General features: G+C 47.3%; 2 protein-coding genes across 9 annotated transcripts in view; one reads left to right on the top strand and one right to left on the bottom strand.

Moving 5' to 3' along the window:
- Positions 1-19,669, bottom strand: part of ATP6V1E2 (ATPase H+ transporting V1 subunit E2) — a 46,779-nt gene extending 27,110 nt beyond the window's left edge. For 3 of the 7 annotated variants that reach the window (XR_005212492.1, XR_005212493.1, XR_005212491.1), the window contains exon 1: positions 17,968-18,803. The gene's annotated coding sequence lies outside the window, so the exon portion shown is untranslated. Of the gene's footprint in view, positions 1-2,937; positions 3,133-16,303; positions 16,484-17,967; positions 18,804-19,544 lie in introns of those variants that run through there. The other 4 variants (XM_037807799.1, XR_005212494.1, XM_037807800.1 and 1 more) reach the window with 4 other exon arrangements.
- A 249-nt stretch (positions 19,670-19,918) lies between these two features.
- Positions 19,919-20,771, top strand: part of RHOQ (ras homolog family member Q) — a 33,523-nt gene continuing 32,670 nt past the window's right edge. The window contains exon 1 of one of the 2 annotated variants that reach the window (XM_037807806.1): positions 19,919-20,291. In XM_037807806.1, coding sequence (XP_037663734.1) covers positions 20,150-20,291 — 142 coding nt within the window. In that variant the 5' untranslated portion in view covers positions 19,919-20,149. The remainder of the gene's footprint in view (positions 20,292-20,771) is intronic. The other variant, XM_037807805.1, reaches the window with a different exon arrangement.

Genomic DNA, 20,771 nt, shown 5'->3' with positions numbered 1-20,771 from the left:
AGGAAAGAGAGAGTGTCATGGCCCAAAGGGAGCCGTGATGTGGAAACTGAGGCCCAGAGAGGGAGAACAAGCTGAGATCATAAATTGGTAGAACAGAGGCTTGAACCTGGGTCAGTGAAGTGCTGCCCCAGCTATACTCACAGCCTTTTTGTCACCAAATAATGAGGCAGTTTAGGGTAGACCTTGTCCAAAAGTGCGTTAGTCAATGATGGCCCAAGACTCAGGCATCGACCAGTGCAATGGAAAGTCCAAATTAATACATAAATGGAATGTGTAGGCACATCTTGGGGTGAGAAAGGCTGAAGAGAGTCATAAGAAATTCATGGTCATATGGGATTCATTCCAGGAAGGCTACCTGGAGGTGGAAGGGTTTCAAGACCCCTTGAATGATAACAAAAGGCAGAGTATGGGAAGACAGATGATGGAGACTTGGAGAGCTGGGAGTTGGGTGGGATAGCAGGTAATCTTTGCATCAGGCATAGATTTCCAAACCTGGATGTACATCTGAATCACCTGGGGGATCTTTAAGAAATTCAGGTTTCCATGTCTCACCCCAGACCCCCTGGATCAAGTTCTCTGCCAGTAGGCTCTGGGAATCTGTATCTTAAAAGGCACCCCATACAACCCTATTGGCCACCAGCTTTGGGAGCCACTATCAATGAAAGCAGAGAGAGTGAGAAATCCAGGAATTCCCAGATTATGTGCATGCAGAGGAAAAAAAATATACCAAACCGTTACCCGTCCACTGCCAAGGACCTGCCTCTGCTCTGGCACCAAGAGTCTGCAGGCAGAATATGGAACTTGGAACACACCCTGGAACCTGGCACTGTTGCTTCCTTCTTTCTGCAGACGACCCTCGCATTCTGACCGGGCGGCTTGAATCTAATGAGCCAAGCTGTCACTGGGGGAGCCTGGCCAAGACTTCCAGAGAAGGCCAAGAGGGATTTCCTTGGCACAGCCACCGTCCCTGGGGCTGACCATTGCAGGCTCGGAATTCCAATTAAGTTGGCACACGGTGGGCCTCAGCTCTGGGGTGGGCTTGCAGCAACCCAATCCCCAGAAACAGATGCGTGTGAACCCAGGCAGCCAGTTCATTAATTTACTAACAAAAAAATACAGCTGTCGAGTTGGTGGATCATGGCTTTCTTTCCCTGTATGTGAGTCATACAAGAAGCCAAATCCAAATGTTGTTTGGTGAGAAACTAGAGCAAGCAAAATTCGCCAGATAGTCTTTGAGAAGGACACACATGCTACTGGGGCTGCCGGGCTCCAGTCCACAAGGGAGGGCATCCTCACCACATCCAGAGAGGACTCATGTGGGATTCACCAGCTTCCACTTTGTGGGCTCTGGAGTCAGATCCTAGTTCTGCCACTTAGCATTTGTACAACTTTATGTTGAATTAATACATGAATGGGAAGTATAGGCACGTTTTGGGGTGGGGAGCAAAGCAGCTCACCCCTGGAAGCCTTAGTTTGCTCACCTGTAAAATGAGAATAATAGCATCCATATCATAGACTATGTGCAGATTAAAAGAAAAAAGTGAATGTTTAGTGCAATGCTAGCCTATCATTATCGTCATCTTCTTCACCACCATCACCATCACCATCATCACATCATCATCATCATCATCATGATCTCTTCTCTGCTTGAGGCCTCATTCCTCACCACAGGCACTCTTTTTTTGAGTGTCTAAACAATGCATCAGAGTATTTGGCTTCCCCTGGCTTTAGTAAGGGGGAACGCTTCTTGCCTCCCTGCATCACACGTGGTAGCTCTGCCTGGGTTTGAGGACTCCCAGGTGCTCCATGGCACCTCCTGGGTGATGGTGGGCAAGGTTCCCAAATTCCAGGGCTCTCGAGCAGGGGGGAGGTGTCATCTCACAGCCTGTCACACGTCGCCCTCCCTGAGTCTGTGGTCCTGGGTTCTCAGCCCCCTCATCACATCCCCATGTCTAAGCAGCTTATTGGTGTCGTGACTTTAAAGCAGCTGCAGGGTGGAGCAGGGTTAAAAGTCAGGGATTGAGCAAGTGTCTGCAGGAATGTGGGTGTCCGTCTAAAGTGGCTAGCAGATGGAAGTTCCAGTCTGTCTGAAATGGGGATTATGAGCACACATGGGCCTGTGGCTTGAGCAAAACTAAACAAAACAAGAAATGTGAAACACACACGTCTGCCCTTGCACAAAGGTTCAGACGCCTCCATCTCAGTGAGGCAGGCTGGCGCTGTGAGTGGCATTCACATGGCCTGTGTCTTGGGCTGGGGGCAGCATCTAGGGCTCTCTAGGCCAGTGTTGCCTCCCATGAACTCTTCAGTCCCAGGGTCTCTTCATTGCTCCCAAACACATCAAGACTCAGTCCCAGCTCACAATTTTTGCTCATTCTGTTCTCTTGGCTGAAATGCCCTCCTCTGCTTCTCTCCACTTACCTAAATCCCACCCATATTTCTAAGCCCAGTTTAAGCCCCATCACCTCCTTGACCTCTGGAGTCCTTCTCAAAATAATGACAGCATGGTCTGCTCAACCAGATCAGAGCTGGATTCAGTGCATTCTGTTGCTTCAGTTTATTTCTGCTTCCTCCAAGAAGGTTTGTGATGGCAACAATCTCCTTCTCCAGGAGGGTGTAGATTAGGCTTTTTAAATGTGGAATGATTGGCTTAAGGGCTGCAGGTGGGGGGAATCTTTCTTTCTTTTCCTTTGTTATTGTGAAACATAATGCATATTCAGAAAAGTGCATGGACATAAATGCACAGCTTAATGAATTATTATTGTTATAAGACAAACAACCTGTAACCACCACCTAGGTCAAGAGACCACATTGCCAGCCGCCCTGAAGCCCTTCCGTATGACCTTGGGGAAGGAGACATTTCAAAACTGCTGAGTTTGTATTCGTGGGCTCAAAGGGGAAGAGATTGGAAACCTCCCTGCTGCCTGCTGCCCTCACCTGTGTGCCTGTCTCCAGGGGTCACACAGCCCTGCAGAAGTGTGGAATCTACAGCACCATGAGAACGAGACGGAGGTAGAGCTGCTCAGTGGGCAGATGTGTCTGGTCGGCCTGGAGCCTGCCCAGCCCCCGAAGCAGCTGTTCTTCATTCCAGATGGGATTTGTAAGCAAGTCTGAGCTCAAGCGTGTCTGGGTGTGAACTTCCTACCCCCACCCAAAAGGGAAGCAAAATCAAGCTTGGGCATCTGGATGCTAAGAGATCGTGGCTCTTCTGACCTTTAGTGGAGCAGGGCAGGGGCTCCTCAGAGCTTGGAGTGTGCAGCTTGTAGGGCTCAGGAAATGGGTAAGGAAGAGAGGAATAGTGACACCTTTTGGGGATTTCAAATGATAAGTATGTGGGAAGGTGTATTACCTTTACTGTCATTCAAAAAATATTTGTTGAGCACCTACCACATGCCAGGCTCTGTGCACACCAGCCCTGTCTCCCAAGCTCACAGTGTGTGGGGGAGAGGAATGGGTAAGCAGGTCTTCATGTTGCAGTGTGGCGAGTCAGGAATCAGCAATGTCGAGGGAGCTCAGTGAATGAAGGAACTCAGTTTGTACACCCCTTCCAAGCTCACCATGAGTTTTTTTATAACGCATTACCCTGCAGACAGTTAAAGCATAAGGGTGGTTTGAGACCTACCATAGATAATGTTCTAGTTTGCTAATGCTGCAGAATGCAAAACACCAGAGATAGATAGGCTTTTATAAAATGGGGGTTTATTTCGCTACACAGTTACAGTCTTAAGGCCACAAAGCGTACAAGTTAACACCTCAGCAATCGGGTACCTTCACCGGAGGATGGCCAATGGCGTCCGGAAAACCTCTGTTAGCTAGGAAGGCAGCTGGCGTCTGCTCCAAAGCTCCAGCCTCAAAACGGCTTTCTCCCAGGACGTTCCTCTCCAGCAAGCTTGCTCCTCTTCAAAACATCACTCACAGCTGCATTCCGTTCCCTCTCTTTGAGTCAGCTCACTTATATAGCTCCACTGATCAAGGCCCACCCTGAATGGGCGGGGCCACACCTCCATGGGAACATCTCATCAAAATCATCACCCACAGCTGGGTGGGGCACATTCCAAGCAAATCTCTGCCCCACAAGACCACAAATATAATGTCATTTGGGGGACACAATACATTCAAACCGGCACATTCCAACCCCTGGACCCCAAAATGACATTATCTTTCCAAATACAAAATACAGTCATTCCACAATACCACAGAAACTTAAATCATTTCAGCACAAGATCCCATCAAAATCAATTATAGGCATGGCCAGTCCTAAGGCATAATTTTTCTTTAGCTGTGGATCTGTGAACTTAGAACAGGTTATGTGCTCCCAATATACAAAGGAGAGACATTCATAGGATAAACATTTCCATTGCCATAAGGAGAAACAGCAAGGAAAACAGGGTTAACAGGAGCAAAACAGTTCCTAAAACCCGCAGGACAAACTCCATTAGATTTCAAAGTCTGAGAGTCATTTACAGAACAATGTTGCATCCTTGGGGCTTGAGAGAGCGGGAGTCTAACCCTTCCTAAGGGCCTTTGTGGCAGCCCTTTTCTCTCCAAATGCTTGGGTGAGTGCTCCAACATATCCACACATTGGGGAGACCACCTTCTCGGCCCCACCCTCCTCAAACATTGGGGCAGCTCCCAGATTCCCTTCCATCTCCGGGGCACATGCTCTACCCCTTCAGAACAGTGTGGTGGCAGCCAGGCTCTCCCCAATTCCCTGGGAATGTGCTCCAACCTCTTTGGGACCTGAGGTGGCAAAACTCTTCCAGAGCATCGAGGCGGAAAGCCCACCCTCGACCTCCAGGGCAAACTCACCCTTTCCATGCATGTGGGCTGCTCCGCTCTCCCAGCCCGAGACCTCTTGACTCCAGACCTCAACCTCCATGGCTATGTCTTTGAAGAAATTTTTCCTTCAGTTTGTTCCTTGTCTGTCTCCTCCAGTCCAGACTGGTAATGGCTCCGTCTATAAAGATCTCGCAAAAATTCTGTTGGCTTTGCATGAAGCACACAGGGGTCAAAGCCATCAGACAATAGGATTTCCACAAATCCTTTCTGCTTAACTCCTTTTCCAATCTTGGCTTGTACTGAAATGGTGGCTGGGTTCCATGTTTGGTTACATCCTCACGTTGGGCTGTAGCTTCTGGGATTCCACCCCCTGGAAGCTCGTAATTTTCCAAATCATCAGCTTCTGGTTTCTTTGAACCCAAGAGTTCAGTTCTAAGTTTATCTCTCTCTGCTTGCATTTTACTGTAAGCTGCAAGGAGAAGCCAGGGTATATCCTCCACATGTAGTCTGGAGATCTCCTCAGCTAAGTATTCCAGGCTGTCACTTTCAAATTCTTCCTTCCATCTAACACCAGGACTCAATTTTGCCAAATTCTCTGCCACTTTAAAACAAGGATTGCCTTTCTTCCAGTTTACAACAACACATTCATCATTTCTGTTCAAGTCCTCATCAGAAGTATCTTTAGAGTCCATGTTTCCACAAACAGTCTCTTCAAAGCAGTTTAGGCCTTCTCTATCAAGCTCCTCATAATTCTTCCATAGTCCTCCCCTTATCCATTTGAAAAGCTGTTCCAACATGTTTGGTATTTGCAAACTCAGCAGCAAAAGCACCCCACTTCTCTGGTACCAAAATCTGTTCTAGTTTGCTAATGCTGCAGAATGCAAAACAACAGAGATGGATAGGCTTTTATAAAACGGGGATTTATTTCACTACACAGTTACAGTCTTAAGGCCACAAAGCGTCCAAGGCAACACCTCAGCAATCGGGTATCTTCACTGGAGGATGGCCAATGGCATCCGGAAAACCTCTGTTAGCTAGGAAGGCAGCTGGCATCTGCTCCAAAGCTCCGGCTTCAAAACGGCTTTCTCCCAGGACGTTCCTCTCTAGCAAGCTTGCTCCTCCTCAAAACATCACTCCCAGCTGCACTCCATTCCCTCTCTTTGAGTCAACTCACTTACATAGCTCCACTGATCAAGGCCCACCCTGAATGGGCGGGGCCACACCTCCATGGGAACATCTCATCAAAATCATCACCCACAGCTGGGTGGGGCACATTCCAAGCAAATCTCTGCCCCACAAGACCACAAAGATAATGTCATTTGGGGGACACAATACATTCAAACCGGCACAGATAATAATAGAACATGGTGGGGGTAGAGGGTGAAAGGCAGATAAAAAGACATAAAGGAATTTAGGGAAACTGAGGGCTCAGACAAGAAAATGAGGTTTCAGGGCAGATCCAAAGTAGTACCTTAACTTCAAGGAAATTCACCCGGAGGTAGAAAATTGGGGTATTCATTGAGGGTTTATCCAAACAGGCAAGAATCAATCAAGGCTTTATGGAGACCCAACTTGAAGCAATGCCTTGGGCTTTCCAGAGAGGGCCTCGGGATGGAGACGTGGAAAGTTACCTGGCACCCAAATGGGATGGGTTAAGAACCAGAAAGGGATACCGGCTGAGCAGCTGCAGGCTTCAACCAAGGGAGCAGCCCTGTGGGCAAGGGGCTGGTCAGGGAGGGAGGAGTAAAGACAAGTATTATAGGATGGATCATTTCAATAAACAGAAAGAGAAGCAGGTAAAGGCATGATAGGGGGTGGGGGAGCTGTAGGAGTTCTGGGTGCAAAAATGGTGTAAGGCGAGAACAAGCTCTGTAAAGTGCTAGGGGCATGTTGGATGTGGTCATTAACAAAGCACCTGGAGCCCCTCACCTTCCCTACCTGGAACCATGCTCCTCAAGGCCCAGGCCAGAGCCCAGAGTCCCATATGGGGTCCGCGGGGAGCCCTGGAGCCTGAGTCCTCCAGAGGGAACTGGCTGCCCAAGCCTCCAGCCTCTAAGCCATGGACAGGAACAGTCCCCAGAGTGAACGCAAATGCTCTGCTTGCTCAGGAACACACAGGAGTAATGTCTGCTGCTAGTCCTCAGCCTCGAGTGACACATTTGGATGCCAGAGGCTGCTTCAGGGTTGGCTTTTCTTTCACTGCAGTGAGTCCCACCTGACCTCACCTCTACCATGAGGCATCCTCAACCCCTGCTGCGGAAGGCTCTGGGCTGCAAGGAAAGGAAGGAATCCACCCAGTCTACCCCTCACTGCACTTAGGTGAACTCTCTGGGGGAAAAGTGCTATTTCTGCTCCCCTCTGCACTCATCTAAACAGCAGTAGCTTAATGATAATTATTTGTTGGGCCCACAGATGAATGGATGGGTAGTGAGAAAATAGTCTCCCCTATAGACTGTCAACAACCTTTAGGGATTTGCAACCTTCTCTTAGATGAAGACAAAGATGGGTAGTGGCCTGTCCTGGAAGGATGCCTCCTCCTCTCCTCCCAACTTCGTGGGAACTCAAAGCTCAGTATGAACGTTTTCTGAATGGAAGTCATTTAAATAGATAATCATGGAGTCCCCTGGTTAAGTCTCCCTTATTCTACTCAGAGACATAACTTGAAGGTCCAGGAAGGCCTCTAGAATCCTAACCTATTCCATGATCAGGGACATAATTAACCACTGATCAACCAAAATAGGACTACTTCAGTTGGAACTAGGTCCTGAAGTTTCCCTGCTCTTTAGATGTTGAATCAGGAGGAAGCAGGAGCCAGGGAAAGGCCTGGGGCAACTGGAGCACCAAGCAACATGAAATTATTTAAATATTATTATAATCTGTTTGGCCACATGGCTGCAAAGAAGCTAAAGTTGAGCTCTGCACCAACGGAATCTGCTGGGAAGTCCCACCTTGAACTGAAGTTCTCATGAGCCCAGGCAGGACACAACGACTCTCTATCTGACATGTTTCCAGGGTGCCCCTGTGCAGTCTCCCACCACCTTTGTCCACAACCCTCTCCCCTTCTGGTTCCAGGCCATCCCTTGGATCCCTAGAGCTTGTCTGCAGTGGTGGGTGGGTGCCAGAGCCTGTGAGCCCGGTCAAGAGAGGAGCCCTGGGCTGACCAGAAGTGACAGGACATCCAGGCCTGAGCATAGAGTGATGGGGTGGTGGGGGGTGGGATGGTCATGCCCCTGCCCCCGCCACAGCCAGGGAATAAGCTGGCCTGAGTGCTGGCTCAGGGTAGGGCAGGCACCAGCTCCTCGGGAACCCAGAACCACCTCCTTCCCCAGCCCTCATGCAGGGCTCAAACAGTTGTCTGTTTTAAGCCCTCAAACACAAAGTTTCTCATTTCACCCCCTTTCCCTGGATAGTAGGGCCACCTGCTCTGAACCTCCTCAGGTGTTATTCTATATGATGCAATTAGCAATATGGTTGGGTTTAACTCTATCATCTAGCTAATTGTTTTCTATTTGTACCATCAGCTGTTTTTTCGTCTTCTCCTGCCTTTTTTTTTTTTTGGAAATTCAGTTTAATTCTGAGATATATTCACATACCATACAATCATCCACAGTGTACAATCAATTGTTCACAGTGCCATTGTGTAGTTGTGCTTCACCACCACAATCAATTTTTGAACATTCTCATTACTCCACAAATAAATAAATAAATAAATAAAATAGAAATAAAAGTAAAAAAGTACACCTAAAACATCCCATCCCCCCCATCCTATCCTATTTTTCAATTATTTTCGTTCCCATTTTCCTACTCATCTGTCCATACACTGGATAAAGGGAGTGTGAGCCACAAGGTTTTCACAATCCCACGGTTACACATGTAAGCTAAATAGTCATACAACTGTCTTCAAGAATCAAGGCTACTGGGTTGCAGTTTGACAGTTTCAGGTACTTCCTTCCATCTTTTCCAATACACTAAAAACTACATAGGGATATCTATATAGCACATAAGAATACCCTCCAGAATGACCTCTCAACTCCATTTGAAATCTCACAACAAAAACTTTATTTTGTTTCATTTCTCTTCTCCCTTTTGGTCAAGAAGACTTTCTCAATCCCACAATGCCGGGTCCAGGCTCATCCCTGGGAGTCATGCCCCGCATTTCCACCTCTGGGAGTCAGGTCCCACGTAGCAGGGAGGGCAGTGAGTCCACCTGCTGAGTGGGCTTAGGGAGAGAAGCCACATCTGAACAAAAGAGGTTCTCTGGGGGAGACTCTTAGGCACAATTTTAAGTAGGCTTAGCCTTTCCTTTGCAGTAACGAGCTTCATAAGGGCAAGCCCCAAGATTGAGGGCTCGGCCCACCAAATTGGCAGTCCTCAATTACTGCCTTCTTTTTGATTATTTCATTTTATCTCCATCATGAATTATTATCTATATCTCTTTTATTTTACGGTTTTAGTGATTGCTCTTAGGTTGACAAATTGCATCTTTTTTAAGCAGTTTTATTGAGATATATTCACATACCATACAATTCATCCAGTGTACAATAATGGCTTTTAATATAATCACAGAGTTGTGCATTCACCTCCACTATCAATTTTAGAACATTTTCTTTACTTCCAAGAAAAAATCCCACACTCCTTAGCAGACACCTCTCAATCACTCTATCCTTCCCCAGCCCTATATAACCACAAGTCTAATTCTATCTCTATAAATTTATTTATATTTACATTTTATATAAATGGAATCACAAAATATGTGGTACTTTGTGTCTGATTTCTTTCACTTAGCATATTGTTTTTAAAAATCTTTTTTTTTTAATTAGAGAAGTTGTAGGTTTATAGAAAAAGTCACATAAAACTACAACATTCCCATATACCCCCATTGTTGACATTTAGCATTAGTGTGGTACCTTTGTTACAACTGATGAAAGAATATTAAAATATTACTGTTAAATATAGTCCATAGATTATATTAGGTGTATTTTTTTTCCCATAATGTTTCAGTTTGCTAAAGCTGCCAGAATGCAATATACCAGAAATGGGTTGGCTTTTTCCAAGGGGATTTATTATGTTACAAATTTACAGTTCTAAGGCCATGAAAATGTACAAATTGAGGCATCAAGAGGAAGATACCTTCTCTGAGGAAAGGCTGCTGGCATCTGGGGTTCCTCTGTCACATGGGACAGTACCTGGTGATGTCTGCTCGTCCTTCTCTCCTGGGTTCTGGTTTCAATGGCTTTCTCTCTCAGCTCCTGTGCGTCCTTGCTTGTTTCTCCCAGGGTGTTTCCCTCTCAGCTCTCTGGGCTTTTACTGTCTTTTATCCTCTTCACAAAGGACTCCAGTAAAGGATTAAGACCCACCTTGAATGGGCTGGGTCACATCTCAATTGAAATAGCCTAACTAAAAGGTCCCACCCATAAGTCTGCCCACACAAGAACAGATTAAAAGAACATGGTCTTTTCTGGGGGACATAACAGATTCAAACCAGCACACATAACCACCCTATTATTAGCAGCCTGTAATAGTGTCGAATGTTTGTTATAATTCATGAAAGAACATTCTTATACTTGAACTACTGATCACAGTCCATTGTCCACAACAGGGTTCTCTGTGTTAAACAGTCCCATATTTTATCTCTTAACTTTCTTTCTAGCAACATACATGACCCAAAACTTCCCCCTTCAACTACATTCACAAACATAATTCAGCACTGTTAATTACACTCATGATCAAATGCTTCCATCACCACCATCCATTTCCAAACATTTACAACGAACATAAATAGAAACTCTGCATAAATTGTTAGCTCCCCATTCTCTACCACATTCTATCCCCTGGTAACCTATACTGTAGAATCTAACTCTATGAGTTAATTATAATTAATTTGTATCAGTGAAACAGGAGTTCAGAGCTGGGACCCTGCGATCCAAATTTGCGGATCAAAAGCCGTGATCAGTGCTCAGACGCAGTCCACCCCTATTCTTGGGGAAGAGGACTCCCACACATCCCTCTTCATCTGCAGCAGCCAGGCAGTGACCAGTCTCTGAGGCAGCCCACCTCGGGGTTGGGGGATGGGCACTGGCAGGTGCAGCAGCACGAGCTGCTTGTAGTTCTTCACCCGTTTCTCAGCCTCCACCTCCCGCTCTTGCCTGAATACTGCACAGTGCTCCCCTGGGCTCCGGAGCCCCAGAACAGTTGTTTTAGACAGTTCCTGCCTGTCCACTAGCTGTTTTCGAGGAGGAATGAGTCCTGGAGCTCCCTACTCTACCATCTTCACCAGAAGTTCCCCCCACAATATTCATTTTTAACTTATACCATTCAAATAACATTCTACACTAAATGTATTATAATGTAAGGGTTTTGCAAAAACATACTTCTATTTCTGCATTCCCATCCTTTGTTAGTGTTGACATAGACTTTATTTCTACATTATAAACAACACGATACATTGTTATCATGTACGTATTTATTTAAAGAATAAATGATGTCTTAACTCTTTAAAATTAGAAAAAAAATGTCTTTTATATTTGTCCATATATTTACAATTTCTGGTGTTCTTCATTTCTTTACCTAAATCCAAGTTTCACCTAGCTTCATGTTCTTTCTCTCTAAAGAACTTCCTTTACTATTTCTTGAAGTACAGATCATTAGGTTAAAAGATTCTTTAAGCTTTTTTTAATCTGAAACAGATTTATTTTACTTTCACACTTTTGAGGGAAATTTTTTTGCTGGATATAGAATTATAGGCTTACAATCTTTTTTTTTTCTTTTTTTCTTTTTACTCTCAGCACTTTAAAGATGCTACTCCATTATGTTCTGGTTTGCATTGTCTCTGCAATTAATTTCCATCTTCGTTTTCTTGTATGTGATGTTTTTTAAACACCTTTAAAATTTTCTATTTGTTACTGATTTTCAGTTATTTAATTATGAAGTAGCTTTACTTTGTATTTATCTTGCTTGAGGTTTATAATTTTCATTAAGTTTGGAAAAATTTTCACCACTATTTCTTCAAACCACTCCCTTTTTTGGGGACTCTAATTGTGTGTATTTTAAATTGTTTTCTATTGTCTTACAGGTCACTGAGGCATGGTGCTTTTTTGTTTGTTTTTTAGTCTTTTTCTCCCTATGCTTTAGTTTGAATAGTTTCTATTCCTATGTCTTCAAGCTCACAGATCTTTTCTTCTACAATCGAATCTGCTGTTGAGCACATCCTGTTTATTTTTCATTTCAGATACTGCATTTTTCAGCTTAGAAGTTCCATTTAGGTTTTTTTTAATATAGATTTTTCACTTCCTACCTCACTATGTTCATTTTCCTTAAAATCCTGTGTGTGTGCGTGTGCATGCACATGTCTGTGTAATTACTTTTGAAGTCCTTGGCTGCTAATTCCATTACTTCTATCATTTCTGGACTTGTTTCTAATGACTGATTTTTATTCTGACTTTAGGTTACATTTCCTTGCTTCTTTGCACATTTAATAATTTTTATTTGACACTTCATATTGTGAATTTTACGTTGTTGAATGTCTGGATATTGTTCTTGTCCTTTAAAAAATGTTGAAGTTTGTTCTGGCTAACAGGTTAATGGTGGATAAGTTTGTTCTTTTTTTTTGTTTAAATTGAGGTAAAATTTACATGTAAGTGTTCTTTTTGAGGTTTGTTTTTAAACTTTATTGGGGGGAGGGGTGTCTACAGTAACCTTTACTCCAGAGCTAGATTAGTTCTTCTACTAATGTATGACCTACCTGGGTTCTCTGGGCATTCAACAAGGTGTCTTCCAGCCCTGCATGAACCCTGGGAATGAATCACCTCAGACTTCCCTGGTAGTTCTTTGTCTAGCATTGTGGAGTTTCACCCTATGTGCAAATTAATATTCAGCAACAGACTCAAGGAGATTCTTGGAGCCTCTTTTTCTGCTAAAAACTCTCCTCTCTGGTACACTGCCTTGAAAAGTCTCAACTCTCTCCTCAATTCAAGACTACTAGGCTCCACTAGTTCCCCATCATTGTGCTGCAATTCAGAAAGTACTTCTAGCAGAAAGCTAACATGTTAGTATAGCACAGCTTACCCTATTTGTTACCCATTTACAGGAATCCGTTCTGTGCTGAAAACTGTGGTTTCATCTATTTTGTGCAATTTTTTAATTGTTTAAAGTGGAAGGCAAGTCTAGTAGCAGTTACTTGGACATGGTGGAAGTAGAGACCTCTACGCCTTCTATGCAAAGCATCTTAAATATAGAAGCACCTTCAGTATAGTGATCTGCTCCTCCAACCCCTTCTCAGGAGGCTGGGTTGCAAGCAAAAGAAACTGTCTGTGGCTGATCAAACAGAAAAGGAGTCTTAAAAGGATTTGGGGTAGCTCAAAGCATTGTGGGATGGCTAGAGAATCTGCTCAAAAATGCTTCCAGGAACAGTGCCCAACACATGCCTCAGAAATTAGTTTGATGAGAAAACCACTTCTGGTGCCACTGCTGCCACTCTTGAATCAGGTAACCAATTACACCATAACCACCACCACTGCCTGCTCTGATGTGCCACTTCCTCTATCAGGAACTAGATTGTGAACCCACTGTACAGAGACAGTGTGCCCTGTATTTAAACCGTAGTTGCTTTAACTCTTATATCTGCCCGGGAGAGCAAGTGTCTGTAATTTTCAGCAAGAAGTGATTTTTGTTCCCACCAAAACTCAAAAAGTGGGAGATTCCTCAAACTCAAAATGTGGCTCTAATGCACAGTTGCTAAAATGTTCACCATGGAGGAACAAGCATAAGTGAGTTGTTCTGGGACTCTTAATACTGAAGCGTGGGACAACATTACTAACTTCATTTCTAGAAGAGGGACCTGTGATCCAACCTCCTTTGGAGGTTACCATAGGGAGCCACTCCCAGATCATATGAGTATTCTGAGAGGGATGATCTCAAACCAGCAACCTGTGGGGAAGGGGTGGTCTCCTGGTCTTTTCCTACAGTTCAGCAATGGATAGTGTTGCCATCAGTTATGATAACTGGTCTCCTGACCTCAGGTTGCAGCAGAACGTGATCAACGGTGCTTGAAACAAAATTGCAGAGACTGGGACACAGATTCTGAGTTTCTGGTATGTAATGAACTGGATAAAGGGAATTAGATATTTTCTAACTAGATCTGAAAACCAAGTGAGCCAATCTTTATTTTTTATCATTCTGATCATTAGGAACCATTGACCTTTAAGAAACTGCTGCAGTGTTTAAGCCATTAATACCTTAGCTCAAAAAACTGAGCAATGTACATTACGTCTGAGTCCTGAGAGGAAAGGATACAGATGGCAGGTTTTAGTGGTGGGAAGGGAAGAGGAAAAGGTGTGGCACAGAGCATGATGATATGAAGGTGGGCCAGTTGGAGGCTGGGGAGTGAAAAGACTGCAATATGAAGACATTGGGTATATGCGGAGGAAAGCAACAGAAGATCAGGACAGCACCATAGTAAAAGGATGACAATAGTAGTTTTACCTCCTTACCAGTCATTTCTAAGAAAGAGATTCAGAGAGGGAGAAGAATACCAACCATAGGCCAAGAATTAGGGATTCAGACTGGACATGAAATCCTGTGTTGACAAACAAAATGACTTGTATTTGGAATAAATCATGGATTGATCTGGAGCCTTTCCACCTCCATCCCACCTTGACATTTGCTTCTCTCTTATTTAATTATAATAGATAATTTATAATGATTTATTCCCAGTCTATCTGGGAGAGGTTAGGAACTTTGGTGAGCAACAACCCAGATATAATGGACATGGCTGGATGCCTCCCCAGCATCCATCCCACCCAGCCCTGGCACTCACTGGGTGGGCCTGGGATGGGCCTAGAAAGGCCCCATCAGGATAGCCGCAGCTGTTTGTCACTGTGATGGTTTCAGGGATGGGCAGTAGCCCAGGCTCAATGTAACAACCACCCGACACTCTGCTGGCCACTATAATTGGTTCAGGGATGAACTAGGTTGATCAAATCAGAGGAAACCGAAGACTTTTGTTTGAGTGGAGACAAGAGATGCTCTCCCTCTCCTTCTGGATGGTGATGCCTGGACCTGCTGTAACCATTTTGCTTCCAGGAGAGAAGGCAACCTGAGTAGGAAGCTGAACCAAGGAGAAGAACTGAGAGAGGAACAGAAACAACAGAGCCAGATCTCTGATCAAGCCATACCTAAAGCTTGAGCTACTTCTAGACTTTTTTGGTTACAGAAGTCCATTTACTTTCTACATTGTGGAAGCCAGTTTGGGTTGCCTTCTCTATTCCTTGCAACATGAAGCATCCCTGCCACAAAACTAAATGATCCACTCGAGTCCATTTTTCCATTTCTGGGGTGATGTGAAGGGACACCAACAAAACAACAAAAGTGTATAATTTAGAACTTTCTGTCCCTTAGGAGTTGTACTCTCAGCTTCATTTAGGCAGTTGGTTGCATGGTTAGGAACCAAAAGGAGAGGGGACAAGTTTAAAAAGTGAAGAAAGATGCCCAAAGAAATAGGGAAACTGAAAAAGAGGAGATTAAAAAGGAAAAGAAAAGGGGAGAAGATCAATGGAATCATAACGTAGAAGCCTCAGAGTTATCCTTGTATAGGTATTTTCCCTCCTCTCCTCTACCCTCCCATGCTGGGTTCTCAAGTCCTGTGGATTCTTTCATCCAAATATGCCTGAAACCCTCAGCCTCCTCTTCATTTTCACCACCATGCTTGGTTCAGACCTTCATGATCTCTGCCTTTATTCTCATCCCCTCCAAATCCATCTTCTATACTATGCCCAGAGTAATCTTTTTCAAATGACAGAGCTAAACTAGCCATTTTCCTACTCAAAGACTTGTAGTACATGATTTCTGGAGACAGATTTGAAACCTAGCACTGCCATTTAACAACTGTGTGACTCTGGGCACGTTTCTCAAAGTCTGCACATCATCTTCTTCATCTATAATGATAATACTGTAGTATTCAAGATTCCTTTGGTCACCAGTGACAGAATACTAACCAGACTTGCTTATTTGCTAGGCAGAAAGGGAGGGACTTATTGACTCAAGTGTCCAACTGAAGGAAGGACAGAAGTATAACAGGGTCTCAGGGATAACTAGCACCAAGAACTCACAAATGGCTCGTTTCCTCTGTGTGCTTTTCTTAGAAATTACTGGTAAGGAGGTAAAACTAACTTTGCTTCTCTCTGCACTATTGCTTCATTTACTTGGATTAGCTATTTCCACATAGCTGAAACATGAATGGCCAACAGCTTCCAGACTCACTTCTCCCAGTTTAGTTAATAAAACAGGGAGACTCACGGTTTGAGTCAGAGTTTAAAATGATCAGGGAAGGGCTATGATTGTCCCACCCAGCATCAGGTGCCCACCCAAGGCTAATCAGTAGTGGTCTGGGCAGGATGTATGAAACATGGCAGCTTCCACTTAAACCACATGAGTGCAGAGGCTAAATTAGATAAAAACATTTAGCAGAAACAATGGTGCTGTCCTGGGTAGACAAAACAACAGGTATTCTTTACAAATCTTACCTTGCATGGTTGTTCCGGGGATTAAATAAGACAACCTCCATAAATGAGCATCAAGGACCCTGGGCAGTGCCTGGGGACAGTACACAGCTACAGTCGACAGCAGATATTCCACACATTTTCCTTTTCTCCCTCTATCACACCTCCACTCCCAGGGCCACTGTTTGCCTAGACAGTGCCTTTGTCTTCTGCAAAGTAGAAAAAGGTGGCCCCCTCTGGTGGATGCTGTCATATGGGTGTAGGATTTCACAAACACTGTCACCTCTGTGATAAGTAAAAAGTGTCTCTACCTCCAACAAACAAAGCCTTGAGCCAAGCACATGGCTTCGTGGGTAGCCTGTGGACCAGATTTCTCTCCACCAGCCTGTCTGGCCCCCGCCTTTGCACAGCACAGACTGCCTGGCCCAGCAGCCCGCACTCTCCTTAACATGGCTTTCAGAGGCCATGAACTGGCTCCAATACCTGGTTCCCAGTGAAATACAAACCACTTTCCCTGTACCGCTTAAACACTGTGTTCTGCCCACCCTAGCGGCTCATTAATCCCAGGAAGTTGCATGCTGTTCCTTCTCACCTCGGGGCCTGGCGGGTGCATGGCTGTCTGCCCTTCTCCAGCATTCTTCCTGGCACACTTGTATTACCCTCTTAAACCCCAGGCCAATGACACCTTTTCTGCAAATCCTTCCTCCACACACCCAGAGCAGGTACTAACTGCAAACTCGGCACTTCCAGAAGCCTGTTCTTTATCCTCTACCACCACACTGATCACATTACATAGTAATTGTCTGTTTGCTCATCAGTTCCTTTCCGCCACCCCCTCTGGGCACTGTGGCTTTCTAGCTCTTTGTTCCCTGTCCAGAAATAAACCCTGGCATCTAGCAGACCTCAATAACGGCTTGTCAAGTGAAATACTGAAGGAACCCATGAAGAAGAGGGGAGAGTAGAGGAAAGTAAGAGGGAGAAGGCTGAGACGAAATTCTACTGCTGTCACATAGACCTGTGTCTGCTTTGACATTTGCAGCTAAAACAAAAGTAGAGAGGCAAGCACGGTGCCTATGGGATGCTTAGAAACAAAGTTGCTTCCTGTCCCTCAAATCCCTCAAATTTGACAACTGTTTTTCACCATGGGCCACTGTCTCCTTTGCCCATGGGAAAGCAAGGTTCTGCTGAGGTCTATTTGGTCCTTCCAGCTAAAGCACCCCTGGGCTGACCTGGAGCATCCAGAATAATTGCTCTGCCCCCACCCCATAGCCACTGCAGGGGGGATTGGCCCTAGAGCTCTAAGTATTCCTGGCAGGCGGTTTTGGCATTTCTGTGGGCCAAAGGAATGACATCACTATCACCAGTGAAGTCACCACTGTATGATTCATTCAACACCAGTTCCCACTTGGAGAGCTTTAACATTCCCAGAGCTTCTCTCAGAGCATCCAGAACCCAGGGTCCTTGGCCATTTTTCGAGGTTCTGGAGATGATTCTCCAGCTCTCTGGACCCCTAGGAAATGACTGACCCTCTGAGAAGCAGCCTGGGAACTTGGAGCCCTGAGACCGGGATGGAGGAAGGTTTGGGCAAGCCTCCAACCTCCAGTCTCAGGGCAGACTGGGGCAGCCTCTGCCATCCCTCATAAAGGCCTTCTCATGACTCTAGCAACTTCTTCCCCTGTCCCAAAGCACTTACCAGGATCCCTTAGGACACATCTTGAAGGGCTCAAGGATTCTCAAGGGTGAGACCTGATCTCACCCTTTCAGATGAGTTCACCTCGACTGGTAAGGAAACTGAGGCCTAGAGAATGGAATCGGTAGACTCAAGGTTACACTGCTAACACGAGGCAGAACTGGTACCAAATTCAGGTTCAGGTCTCATGCTGACTGTACTTCCAATATCTCCTTAACCTCGTCTGTTGAATCCTTTCAGAAAACTAGTCCTAGCAAATGCTGCTTGAACAAACGGTCCTGTAGGAAAAGAAGGCAAACCCTCTTCTCTTCCTCTTGAAGAGGAACTGGCAGAGACTGGCCTTGAATCAAGATGTGTCTGACTTCAAGACACTATACTGCTTTCCTGAACCTGTAATTCAGTGTGTGCAAAGTATCTTCCAGATTCATTGCACAATACAAAGCAGGAAGCCACATAAATGCCCACAACTCAAACTTGAAAGGACGGGCGTGATGAGATGCTTCAGTGTGAATCCACAAGGAAATTCCCATAATCCACAGAGTCGTCCTGAGAGGGTAGAAATCTGATTTGGAGTTTGAGAGTTGGGGCCTAGGAAGAGACGAATGGGGACATAACTGCGTATTTCCCAGTGGGCTCCAAGTCCTTGAACTCTGTTAGCATCTAGAAGCCGCTGGGATAACCACTCCACCTCTCCAGTCTCAGTATGCTCACCTACAGCCTAAGGGAGACGGCCCAGCTGAGCTCTGCACTGCCTCTCAAACACCGCATTTTCTAATCCTGTGAATCGATGACAGGAAGCAATCTATCCCACGTCAGCCGCGGGCCGGGCAAGCCTGGCGGTGTCGGCGTGGAGGACCCCACCCCCCATCCCCCCGCCCCGTGCCCAGTGTTCAGAGCAGCACCGTTGGCCCGTGAACCTGACATGGCAAGACGGGTGCTTGGTTCCAAGCTTTGCCCAGGCCGAGTCTTTAGAATACCAGGGTGTATTCTCAGGAATCACAACCGAACACTTTTGAGGGACTCAGGACTCAGAGGGCCTCGGAGAATGTCTCCTCCAGGGGGGCCCAGGTACATCTGAGGAGTCCTAGGGCCGGCAGGGTCTCCCTTTTCTGGCTGTGGAGTACTTCAGTGGTTCAAGATGCTGCACTGGCCTCAGTCACCAGTTTCATAGTAAATGATTCAAGCTCTTGCTCTGAAAGGCGGAGCGGGGTGGGCAGAGGGGAGGGCCCGCCAATGTCAGGAGTCCCTGCTTCTCAGCTCGGGGTCCCCACCACCACCACCACCGCGCCATTTTTTTTTTAACCCTCTTGGCTTTTCTTCCTTCTTGATTTCTAGTTCCGTTGTGCACTTAGAGACCCATAGGCTGGATCCTGCCTTCCGGGTGGAGTTTAAATATATATGTATAATTTTGCATGACTATTGCGTCATCGTTGGAGTCGTCGTGGTTCCCCAAGAGGCCTCCTCGTCTTCCCCGGCAACCGGGCCTTTGGACGCTTCCCGGCGCTGCGGACACTTTCGCGAGGAGCCCTCGGCTCCTCCCCAGCGATTTTCCCTCGGCCCCCTCCCCTCCCTTCACCTACCTCCCCCTCGCTCCTCCTCGGCTCCTCCTCCTCGCCCCCTTCCCGCGCCCCTGGCGGGGAGTCAAGCTAGGGTGAGCGAGCAGGGCCGTGCGGCGGCCGCGGGCGGGGCGGGGGCCGGGGGCGCTGGGCGCACGGCGCACGGCGGGCGGCGCGGGCGGGGAGGCGCCTCGGCCCGCCCTCCTCCGGGGCCGAGCCGGGAGGGGGCCGGGGCCGGACTCGGGGCGGGGAGAACCGCCTGGCCCCTCCCCTCCACTGCCCTCCCCAAAGTTGCCGTCTCCCTGGGGGCCGGACGGTCTTATGATCCAGCGGATCCTCCTGGGGAGGCCGGGCGGGGGAGAGGGTGCGGGCACCGAGCGGCCGGGGCAGCGGGCCGGCGCGGCGACCGGGGCCGGGGCGGGGACCCAGGCAGCGACCGAGGCAGCGGCAGCGCCCCGGGCCCGCCGCCCCCTCCCCTCCAGCGGGGGGAGCCGCTGCATGGGGCCGGGGAGGTGGCCCTGCTGCGCGGAGCGGCGGCGGCGGCGGACCCCCCAAGCGGGCTGGGGCTGAGCCCGGGGCCGGGGCGGGTGCTCCGGGAGGACCATGCCCGGAGGCCGGCCGGCCTCAGCATGGCTCACGGGCCCGGCGCGCTGATGCTCAAGTGCGTGGTGGTCGGCGACGGGGCGGTGGGCAAGACGTGCCTACTCATGAGCTATGCCAACGACGCCTTCCCGGAGGAGTACGTGCCCACCGTCTTCGACCACTACGCAGGTAAGCCTCGGAACTGCTGACTAAGGGGCCGCTCCCCGGGCGGGGAACTTTGGAGCAACTTTGGCAGAGCCCCCTCGCTGCCTCCCCCGTCGCGCCTTCTGCCTAGCGCCCGGCCCCACCCCCGGAGCTTTGCCTCCAGCTACCCCCGTCTAGCGCACATCTGATGCCTCTTCCTATGCCCTCTCCTACCCTGTCCCTTCTCTTCACAGCCCCCCACCCCCAAACCCAAGCGCTCCATGCCGACCTCCTTGACTTTCCCCGTAGCCCCTCCCCTACTGCCCCAGTCGCCCGGGGGAGACATTTGGGGGGAACCGGGCTAGACGTGGCCACGGAACTTGGGAGAAGGGAGCAGACAGCTGGGGCCACATCGCACCCCGACCTCACGCCCCTTCACAGTGAGCTAGGAGCAAGGGAGGAGGGGTTGACATCTTCCGGGAACGCCCGTGCAACTACAGCTGGGTCGGGAGAGGAAGGTCCTGG

This window comes from Choloepus didactylus, chromosome 17 (assembly GCF_015220235.1).
Source record: "Choloepus didactylus isolate mChoDid1 chromosome 17, mChoDid1.pri, whole genome shotgun sequence".
NCBI lineage: Eukaryota > Metazoa > Chordata > Mammalia > Pilosa > Megalonychidae > Choloepus > Choloepus didactylus.
This window is presented reverse-complemented; position numbering and strand designations above follow the sequence as displayed.